Consider the following 11,777-nt stretch of genomic DNA (forward strand, 5'->3'; position numbering starts at 1 on the left):
TTTCTTGAGCCGCCTGCGCTCTGGGGGTGGATCATGAAGCCTCGTACAAGTTGTAGTTTGAATTTGTGAGATCGTATTTTGTTCGAGTAGTAAAAGGGTGAGGATGGTTTGCGTGATGGTTGATGATGGCGTCTGGAAAAATGCAAGAGTCAATTTTCAGACGTTTTAGGCCACAGCATCTGCAGACACCTTGGGTGGGAGAATGCTGGCATTCTACACGAGACCCTGAGCTCTCCAGCAGCCAGAGACCCTGGGCGAGGGCAGAGGAGAAGTTTCATATGAAGTGCTTTTGAGGGGGAGGAGGGTGGGCAGGTGAATGGGGCAAGTAGCTATTTGGGTTTCCTTGACAGGACAGGCTTGGTGAGGGGCTAGCGGCTCATCACTGCAGGCTGGTGACGGAATCTACGAACTCTTGAAAGAGTGCGCCTAGAGGCAGCTTTTAAAGCACATATCATTAGGGTTTGAAGCAGTATTACATTGACACACACACAGAGTTCCCTTAATTCAGAGGAACCCGTGCTCTCACAGAAATATCAGGTAAAAGTATCCTTGCATAGACTCCATAGCGGCCACCTACAAAAAGTGTTAATGAGATTTGTAGAGCGCCTCTGAAGTGACGACTTGGCGCTTTATACACCCGAGAAGCATTAATCATGGTGCAATGAAAAGACAGGAGTTCTTGGGCTAGTCTTGAAGAGAGTGTGACCACTCTAGGGTGTGTGGGTTCTGAGCGGATGCGATCCAGAAACCCGGTGCCAGGATGGAGAAGGAATGAGGTAAGTACCACGTATTCACTGTAGTAATGCAGCACCTCTGGCCCCGAATCACCCGCCAAGCCCCCTGCATGCCCACACACTGAAATCGGGTGCTTTCATCTGCCCTGTTGACGCTTAAGGTTGAGCGCTAGGTTCACAGCAAGACCTGCAGTAGTAATCGCTGCAACGGTTGCTTTCCTTGGAGCATTCTTAGTCACAACCAGAAATTAAAAGTTTATTGCCAGGCTAATGACTGGACCCAAACCCCCTGCCCGCACCCTCTTCACTGTCTCACTATTGATGTGTACTCCTTGTAATCACTTTCAAATTGAAGTCCTACTTTTATGTTTCTGCCTTGTCCCGTTGTTTGTATTTTTAAAACCTGGTCACCCTGTGATCAGAGGAAGGCCTCACTTCCAAACGTGCTGGACTGCCTTTTGCGCAGCATTCTTCTTGGACTTGAAGCCAATGGATCATAGATTGCTTTTTGGAAGTTGTGTTTTATACTGACTGGCGCAATGCAAGATCTCTAATTGGCCACCCAGCTCTAGTGCACGTGAACACCGTTCCTCGAGTTTCTCTTCTTAGACATACAGCCTCTGCGTAAGCCGACTTCCAGGCATTAAGACTCTTCTCTGCTTCTCCTCCCGGTTTGTCTTCACCGGCAGGCTTGGAGGGCAGAAGTGAGACTTACCTGGTGTACTGTGGCCACTGAGAGGGCCGCCTCAGACAGTGGAAATAGTGCACGCGTGTATCCACAGGGTCAACTACCTTGAAAATGGTTTGCAGACTATATGTCTGGAGACATGTACACTTTTTGTTTACATCGGTGATTGCCACTTTTATGATGTCATCAGGGTAAATGGTCATGTGACCTGACTTCCTGTGAGAAGATCTGGATAAAAGGTCATATGATGGTCCCTTCCTGTAATGTCATTGGGCAGATGATGGAGCATTCCCTGCTGTGGCACGTTGGAAAATGACATCCACGTGAGAGAAATTAAGTAACTTTTGCAAATGCTGCAAAGACTTCTATGCCAGGCATCTTGAAATGACAACAGTAGGCCCAGCTACCCAGAGCAGCAGCGCACACGTGTGTACTTTGGGAGCTGTGACTGGAGCCTGGGTTTCTGTTTCCACATGTCTGGCACAGCCATGAGGTCCATAACCTCGTGCCGATTGCACATAACCCTGTGTCTGCTCTAATTTATATATAGTAATACAGGGAGATTCTAGACCTTGTTACCTGATCCTGTCAACACATTATTTTGCCTTCATACTTTTGATATTTCATCAATTAACCTTCCCTTCATCATGGAGGGATTCAATGGTTCTAGTAATTTATAAAAGTGAAGATAGATCGAGACCATCAAATTATCAACATAACTCCTTATTAGATGTGTCCTATAAAATATATGCCCCATTTATGTTAAGAATACTGAACAGCTGGTTTATGGGGATGCGGTGCTCACAATATTTCCAATCTGGATTCAAGAGCTACTAGTACCTCATTAAATTGCTTTCTAATCCATCTTTTATCTAAACGGGCCAATGGTGCGAAAAGACTGCTTTACTTGGCCTTATTAGATATTAGTAAACCTTTTGATTGTGTGATGAGAGAAAAGTTATGGGAGAAGATGAGGGAACGCAGTGCCCTAAAGCGTTACTAAAAATGTTGACTCTATCACACCCAGATACAGAAATGAGTGAGGCTGATTTTGCATGGGGCATCCTCACCTGGGATACCAGCTGAACGGGGTCTACGCCAGGGTTGCGTATTGGCCCCGTTCTTGTTTAATGTATATATTTCAGATCAGAATGCATCCTTGTGCAATGTAGATGCAAATGCCTGAAGGTTGGTTCCCTCCCCATGTATTATCTTCTGTATGTGGACGACATTGTGCTCCGCGATTATACACCAATTGGTCGCCAGAGGTTAACAGCAGTAAATGAGTATTTCCAAAATTTGGACTTGGAGCTAAACATTCCAAAGTCAAAGATTATGATTTTGAAGACATCAAAAAGCTGTGCTTATTTGGAGGATTGGACATGCAAAGCTAGAATATGTTCAATGCTTTCAATTTCTAGGAACGAAAATGATTGGTAAAGAAACACATGAGGCCTGAAAGGTTCATTTGAATAGTGTGGGTACTGTTGTTGCTGCTCAACTTCGGGCTTTGGATAAAAAATGCGGTCTCTGCTCGTTGTTTCCAGTTGTCAAACTATATAACCAGAAGATAGTACCAAGAGTAATATATGGAGCAGAGACCCAGGATAGTGAGGCAGAATGGGAAAAATTTGAATCCAAGTTATGGGAACAAGTACTGTCACTGCCTCCAGGAGTCGTGTTGGCAGCAGTCCATCATGATTGATGTATGACGACACTAAAGGCTTGCATAGATTGTCGGGGAATGCAGTTGTTGAGAACACTCTTAATCCACCAGAGGGTACTTTTTTGGTTACACTAAACGAGCTATGGCACAATGGATCATGTCAAACATTGTCATTATGTATTGATGTGGGTCTGATCTTTTTTGGGTTCGCTGGACTCCTCAGCAGAAGAATTGTTATAGCCACACAAAGCGAAAATGCATTTATTTATAACTAGATTTGATAAATAACAGACACATTTGATTAGGTTATAAGTTAATTGATCATTTTAAATTGGCTATTAAACCATTGAATGTTATTCAACCGTATGCTTCAATGAGAAACCCATTAGACGTGGCAGGAGCAAGAGACACAATTCGTAAAGAGCAACGGCTGTCGATATTGTGGTGAAAATGTTGAAGCATTACACCATCGATATGTGGAATGCATGCGTTTAGCAGCTGCGCCTACACTTGTATTTAGCAAAGTGGGGATGCCATCTTGGGAGCGGTTATGGTTTCCCCTTTCATCTGCACCAATGGATAATGTATGTATAGCGGCACAGCGATTTGCAAAGCACATATTTGGGGAAGATGTATTTTAATTAATTGATGTTTTGGGATTGTGTTCTTATGAATGTTTTTATGTCGCAATGTCATTGGTCATTGTAGATATGCAGATTGTATGATTCTAAATGTTTTATTGTGACAGTTTTTTGTTGTGTTTTGTAGAAATCGTAAAGTGTGAAATGTTTAAGATGAACTGCTCTCGAAACTAGAACACACTATACATTAAATAAATTCACCACACTGTACACTTGAACGGTCTGCTTTTATACCAGTCTGAGTACTTGCAGAGTGGAGAATGTGGGCTATCTCTGTGTAAAACCTGATTATCTGGACAGTAAACAGAATTCCCAATGAGATTGTTAGTTATTCTTTTAACATACTGATTACTTGTCTAACATTGTACATATATCATAGCGAATTTGCATCGTCCAGTGTGTACACGTAATGTACAAAGGGCTACATGAAAAGCAAAGTAGTAACATACTTTGTACTTGTACGGAACAGGAAATATCACTTACTAGCCACATAGCAGGCTTTTGAGATTGGTAAAAATTCTCTGAACAGAAAGAACATCTTGTATAAGTAGTGGGGACCCTCGACTGGATTATTATGTGGGCTTCAGTAGAAAGGGTAATTCAGTAACTGATTATGAATGAGTTAATTATCTTCCACCAATCCTTGGCTGACTCTTTGATTCTCTCCTTCTCTCCTTTAGGAATGGTGCAGAAACTGGACCAAAAGCTCCCTGTGGCCAATGAGTACCTGCTGCTGTCTGGGGGAGTACGCGAAGGGGTTGTGGATCTCGACCTTGACGAGTTAAATGTTTATGCCCGAGGAACTGAATATGACATGGACTTCACCCTCCTTGTGCCAGCACTGAAACTCCATGACCGGAACCAGCCAGTCACGCTTGACATGCGCCACTCGGCTCTGTGTCACTCCTGGCTGAGCCTCCGGCTCTTTGATGAAGGCACCATCAGTAAGTGGAAGGATTGCTGCACCATTGTAGACCACATTAATGGGGCCACCAACTATTTCTTCTCACCAACCAAAGTGGCTGATTGGTTTTATGACTCGATCAGCATTGTCCTGTCTGAGATCCAGAAGAAGCCGCAGCGAGGAATGCCAAAGGTAGAGAGGGTGGAGAAGAACGGGACCATCATCTCCATTATTTTGGGAGTGGGAAGCAGTCGAATGCTGTACGATATTGTCCCAGTTGTGTCGTTCAAAGGATGGCCGGCAGTGGCCCAAACATGGCTTATGGAAAACCACTTTTGGGATGGCAAGATCACGGAAGAAGAGGTGATCAGCGGGTTTTACTTGGTGCCTGCCTGCTCCAATAAGGGAAAGAAGGAAAATGAGTGGAGGTTATCGTTCGCCCGCAGTGAGGTCCAGCTGAAGAAGTGTATCTCCAGCAGCCTCATGCAGGCCTACCAAGCTTGCAAAGCCATTATAATAAAGCTGTTATCCCGGCCCAAAGCCATCAGTCCCTACCATCTCCGCAGTATGATGCTGTGGGCGTGCGACCGACTGCCTGCGAACTACTTGGCACAAGAAGATTACGGTGCCCATTTCCTACTAGGACTCATCGACGACCTTCAACATTGTCTGGTCAACAAGATGTGCCCGAATTACTTCATTCCCCAGTGCAACATGCTAGAGCACCTGTCCGAGGAGACGGTCATGCTGCACGCGCGCAAGCTGTCCTCGGTCCGCTCCGACCCAGCCGAGCACCTTCGAACAGCCATTGAGCACGTCAAAGCAGCCAACCGCCTTACCCTGGAGCTCCAGCGGCGCGGTAGCACCACGAGCATTCCCTCCCCACAGTCGGATGGGGGGGATGCCAACCAGCCGGATGACCGACTGGCCAAAAAACTGCAGCAGCTGGTGACTGAAAATCCTGGCAAATCGATTTCTGTGTTCATCAATCCTGATGACGTCACGAGGCCCCACTTCCGGATCGATGATAAATTCTTCTGAGACTTGGCCGAGGATGGCTGTAGGACTTTTATGGTTTGTGACGTCTTGTGTCGTCTCGTTTTTACATTTCCAGATTGGATCTGTCGGAACAAAAAAACGAATGACTTGTTCCTGGTTCTGCAGGACATTGCAAATTTTGAAACAGTACATTACTATTTCATATGCTGCTTTGTTTAGTGTATGTTGTGTTGAACGAGAAAGTATGCCATGTCCGCCGACGTCCTGACCGACTTGAGTCGCCTTCCTCCGTTCCTACTGGATTAGATGCCTGCTCATTTTTTTAATCTGAAGTCAAGATTTTTTTCTTCCATCTCTTTTTTTAAAAAAGTTGTGGACTTTACTTTGGTACATTTTGTTGATTTGGTTTTGACTAATTGGCTTAATTATTATAAGTCAACTACAAAGTCAATTGTTTTGCACACGCTCGCATTCTCCGCTGACAGTGGTTGTATCGTATTGGGGTTTAACCATGTCACGATGTTGCTAATGGAGGTGACCCGTTCTGCTCCATTGGGGGAAGCACGAGCCACACCAAGTAGGGCACCTGCTATTATATTGAGGTACTTAAGTGCCCACAAGCAGTTCTCGCTTGGTGGACACTTAACACAACTGCGCAAGAACATTCCTTGATGTGGGGGCAGGGGGGGTAACCAGCTGATGGAATCACCCGTTTACTCCCTTTTGTTGGTGAGGCCGAGCTGGTTGGCGGCTAAATGTGTAATGGTGTCTTCACGAGATCACCTCTAATCTGTAAAACCTGTTCTCCTTCGCAGGGTGGTGCTACTACTCACCTAAGTGCCCCTCGGCTCCGTTTCACCTGCAGCTCTTGTTTCCTCCCCGTTCCTGCGCTTCAGAGACACCCAGAGTCCATGATTCTTAGGACAGGAGCACATGACTGGATGTGCAGGCCCCGTCCCCTCCACGTCCCCTGCTTTCGTCATGAGCACTCGCCCTCTTTACCCCTGCAACCTCATTTTTGGGCTGGATACATGGTACCTGCACTCACTAAAGGCCCTCACCGGGCGTGCCTTGTCTGTATGCCTTCGTTTTCAGCGGTCTTTTCCCAGCCGTGCCGGCATCATTGCCTCACATTTTGGGGTTTATGGGTTTCCAAGTTTCAGACATTAACTTTTAAAGTCTGTGATGCATGTGGAACTCTTCTTGTGCTCTTTAGTTCAGCCCCACCACACCCACACCTGCAGCTTGAAGGAATCACTCTGTCGCTTTCTTTTAAACTTGTTACCAGAAAATGTCTTGGGCCCCTCGTGAAGCTCACTTGGTCTTCTGAATGCTGCACGGTGACCCGTGGGGAGTTTGCAGTCTAGCAACGACGACCCTGAGGCCTGTACACAATCGCCACCTGTGAATACCTCATAAGGGCCTTCACCTAATGCTAGAAGCGGTCGGAGTTCTGCTGCTCCAACAATGAGGGCAACTCAGGAGGCCATCGTGGCCAGATCTACGCAGATGTGCCTCGCACCGAACTTTGGCCTATCTCGCAACGGGCTGTTGGAAAAGTTCCAACTGCCCGTTGGCTCTTCTGACACCCAATACAAATGGCAGATAAAATCAGAAACCCCATAATCCCCCCACCCCCTCCCCAAAAGTAGAAATGGCTCCTCTTTTGTGGTGATTCTGCAACTTGCCCATCACCCAGCTGAGGGAAGCTGCTTCTATTAAATTAAAGACACAATTGAGTAATTCCTTTTGACCTTTAGATCCTTAAAGTTAGGGGTGAAGAGTAGAAGTGTCCTGTTCCTCTCCTGTGCCAAGTCAGTTTTCCAGGAACCTCAGTGCAGCTGCTTATGATAAAGCTTGCTCAGGCTGCAAGATGGGCCACATCAAGGAAGGGTGCTGAAGAATTGTCCATTTCTGCCTACTCAGTCGTCCACTTGAAGGGCAAAAGCGAAACATTCCGGCCGTGCTGCAGACCTTTCTTTAACTTGGTCAAGGGATTGGTTTTGCACCACCCACAGTGTGGGCACGGCATTCTACCTACCCCTTTACCACTCGCCGCACTCCCCACTGTGATATCTCCAGTTGTGACTCACGAGGGGAGAGTGATATGCATCTCCACCTTCAGCGGCAAGTGGTTGATTAAAGGCATCTCCCCTGTGAAGTGGTTGATTAAAGGCATCTCCCCTGTGAAGTGGTTGATTAAAGGCATCTCCCCTGTGAAGTGGTTGATTAAAGGCATCTCCCCTGTGAAAACTCTGTTTTCAGATCAGTCCAAGCGCCAGGCCAGAACCAAGCCATTGTAAAGTCCGGCCTGACCTGCTGAGTTCATTTGAGCCCTAACCTGCCCTGTCAAGATAATCTTCCCAAAATGGCAGAATCCATGATGCTTCAGAGACAGCTACGCTGCATGGATTGCTGCTTTCAGGTGACGGGCTTGGCATGGCTGACATGTGAGCGAAGTTCCTCTGGGTTCCTTCCTCTAAAATCTGCAGATAGATGATCTGTCCCCTCTCAATACAACCTTCATCGTAGTTGACCATGTCTCATATCGGGGTCTTCAGAAGACTACCATATATTGTATCCCAATAGATCCTTGGCACCAGAGATTTCAGAGTAAAGCTGCGCCGTCTCCATGGGGACATGAGGGGTCTCTGTCCACAGCCATATTTCTGCTCCTCACGAGTAAGGTGGGTTTGTTTTGCTTCCCCTGAACAAAGAGTTTTGTTCTCATGACGTCATGTAGAACGTAGATGAGCGGTCTCTGCAGAAGTTGGTGATCTTATTGGATCTTCTCTGAAGTTACTAGTCATTGCTAGAGACCACTCTAGCAGCCCCAACATTAATCTTAAGGGGGCTTTCAGGCCTTTTTGGAAGACTGTTTTTCCTCCTTTAATGTGGGCTGGGTTCACCTTTGGTGTCTTTTTACTCGATTGTCAAAACTTGAAAATGAGTTTGACGAATCAAAACCTAAAGAATTGTGTAGGTGTCCTAGTCGAACTGGTTTTACTTTTTAAAGGTGATTTAAGCGGAGATGGGAGACCCGATCCTTCTGCCCCTGAAGCGGTGCCTGCTCTTGCGGTGCAGGCGCTCCTGTTTCACCCTCTTCTTGCGGAGGACCTGGCCTGCAGGCAGTCTGGTCTTTAAGAACACAAATTAAGAACCTACATTAAAGCTCTCAAACCTCTGTCTGGGACAATCCTGTGAACCCTGTTGGTCAGCTGTTGAAGTCCACAGGAACAGCATGTGAAATGCTTTTCAATACAAACTGCAGCCACAGAAGGTATTGTGTTGGGGGCACCTCATCTGTTTGGAAGCCCCTCCCGGCTTTGGCGCATTGTTCTCACAAGTCCTTAAATCCGTGGTCTTCAGAGATTATAAAGTGCTCTTCAGACCTCAACAGGAAAAGAAGTTTACTGTTTATCAAAAGGTTGTTCTCCAAACTGCAGGGAGTGTATGATTGTCAATCCTTACATGCATATGAAAGTAGGGAACAAAGGCTGTAAGAGTAACAATACGTTACTTGCTGCTGTGCCCTCTGCATTCTTCTGCCCGAACTCATGCCAGGCACATGATTAAAGGAGCGGGTGGGTGGAAATGCCCCAGGTATGTGTGGGCAGAGTGTGCGACTGCACATGTGCTTGGTTCTGCTTTTGATTGGTGGAAGATGCTCTGGTCCTCTTCATTGAGGTTTGCAAATCTCAGAGTTGGAAGAAAGCGGAGCTGAAGAGCCAGGGGGGCAGGAATTGCTCCTGGGAGTTGCGTCTCCTGTAATCCCTCTACAAAAGAACGGCTTCCAAGATGAACTGACCTGCATTTAGCACTTTACAAATAGACCAAATATTTCAATAAACGCTTCAGATTCCCCCCCCCCCGCACCCCCAAGAAAGATCTTACTCCAGCACGTCACTAAGTAGGATTTCTAGCCAGTTCTTGGTCTCATTGCTTAATACTGAAATAAATTGCTTCCAAGCCAATTTATCGTTCCCATCCGCCCTTTTCCCAATCTTTACTTTTGATCCCAGCTTTAACAGTCATCTGTTTTGGGTGCTTCTCTAGTTGCGGGGTTTCTGGAGAAACCAGAGGGTGAAACCGGCTCGTCTTGTTCCCCCACTGCTCTACTGTCCGAGCGGTGGGGGCACCAGGTATGTTGGAAAGGACTGGTCAATTGCTCATATCCACAATCCATATACGTTTCAAGCTGCCCATGCACCAAACTCTAGCATGAACAGCTTGCCAACATGGGAGTCAATGGCTCGGTGTTGTGCCGCTGTGAGCTACGCTGGACTTCTCACCCCACCTCAAGAGAGTCAACACCACGAATGTAGACCCTTGTTTTGCGATAAAGACTCTTCTTTACATGATTGAGTTTCCATACTAGAGACCACTGCCCTTCAAGTTAGGCTTTGGGGGGTGGGGGATTGAGAAGACGGGTTGCAGGGAAAATGGGGGAATAGCTTTTATTAAACACTGCAATAACAGTGACTGACTGCGGTAGCAGATGTTGTTCACCGCAAACGGCAAGCAATCGGCCGCCTAAATGATCCTCTTTTGGCAGTCTCTCTGCCTGGTGACATCACTGTGATGGAGCGAGGAGTCGGAGTCGCCTAGTATCGCTCTTTGCCACTCGCTAAGGCTGGTGTTGATGGCTACTACTGCCTTGGGGCTAAGCAAAGCTGCACGCCCTCTGAAGACCGGCCAGCCTCCATGCTTATGGTGCTAATTGACAAATCATTTTCATTCTCATTTTAAGACGTTAAATCAGATTGAGTTTACACATAGTTTCGTTTTTGTGGGATGGGCAAATTCTCTGCCATTCTCTTGGAGAACATGACCAGAAATATTAGTTGCACTAATCAAATATTTTGTCCTCTTGTTGGTCTTATTGAATGTTTGTTTTCGTCTTGACGTAGGATGAATGTAGCAAGTCACAGCGGCTGGGTTGTCCGTTAAACAGGAAATGACGCACTTAGTCTGCTGCGTAGGTTGGCTATCCCCGCCCCCACTGCACATCTAGCGTGTGGCGTGTGCAGAAGGCCCCGCCCAGAAATGACTGTAACTATCTTATGCCATATGTATGTGCTGCTATCAGAAGTCAGATGTTAACCTTGGTGTAAATCGATTCCACATATGCAGAGTCACATTGGAAACATGCTATTTAGACAACATAACATAGTATTCGGTTTTACCATTTAAACTAGACTGAATTATAAACAAAAATGCATCTTAAGGCCAATCTTCTTTTTTTTTTTATTGGAATGGAAAAAAGGCCCTGCTCTATGCCACATTGTACTCCGTGACGTTTATTATAATTTAAGATCATAGAGCTTATTGTCTGAATGGAAGGTTAATGGGTTTTCATGCACTCTGTCAATGTAGGAATGTTATAACGCTTATCATTCAACTCATTGTTGACCTGGATTATTGGATGGGTACGTCTCGCGGAAGGGAGGGCCCGCGTGCCCTGGAATGTAGCCCTTCCATGACCAAGAACCCAGCCAACATGGGCCTTGCCCAAGCTGATGTGCGTGCCACATGTCTGTAACGCTCTACTGTTCCAAAGTTGGCCATGATACTTCTTTCCCTCACCGAGTGCAGAATCTACAGAAAATGATGGTTTTATATAAGGGGTTAAGTATTGTAATAAAAGCATTCATATCGAAACCCGCGCCTGTGTTATCCTTCCAAGAAGCTTTCAGTACGATGGATACGACGCTTGCCGCAGTCTCCGGACCAGGCCCGTCCCAGAGGTGAGTCTGAGACCATCAACCGCTCGTTCCTGGATGGTGGCCATGTCGGCACATGTTACTGAGACCATGTAGACACTCTTCCTCGCTACTTTGTGTCAATCCTCCAAAAGAATGGTCTTGTTAACTTGTGTTTGTTCTTAAAACAGTGATGTTCTGTTATGTAAAGAGACTAGTGCACCACCCGTCTACCACTATTGCTGCCCTTGCCGTTTTATGAAAAAAGGTGGTGGGGTACATTAGTGGGAAAGACGGATGTGAAACCAGTGGTGTTGATGGGTGCAGGTCAGAAGTACCCGGCTCCTGAGTACCAATCTGCTTTCTAAGGGGTTGGCGGAGAAAGGTGGAAGTATGTTATGCATAGGGGGCACAGCACGTTCCCATAGATTACAGCACTCTGG

General features: G+C 46.3%; 1 protein-coding gene across 1 annotated transcript in view; it reads left to right on the forward strand.

Annotated features, from left to right (window-relative positions):
* Positions 1-11,293, forward strand: part of MB21D2 (Mab-21 domain containing 2) — a 272,113-nt gene extending 260,820 nt beyond the window's left edge. The window contains exon 2 of the mRNA XM_069617435.1: positions 4,410-11,293. Within this exon, the coding sequence (XP_069473536.1) occupies positions 4,410-5,674 (1,265 nt within the window). The 3' untranslated portion in view covers positions 5,675-11,293. The remainder of the gene's footprint in view (positions 1-4,409) is intronic.
* The last annotated feature ends 484 nt before the right edge of the window (positions 11,294-11,777 follow it).

This window comes from Ambystoma mexicanum, chromosome 10 (assembly GCF_040938575.1).
Source record: "Ambystoma mexicanum isolate Mex_15411 chromosome 10, UKY_AmexF1_1, whole genome shotgun sequence".
Lineage (NCBI taxonomy): Eukaryota > Metazoa > Chordata > Amphibia > Caudata > Ambystomatidae > Ambystoma > Ambystoma mexicanum.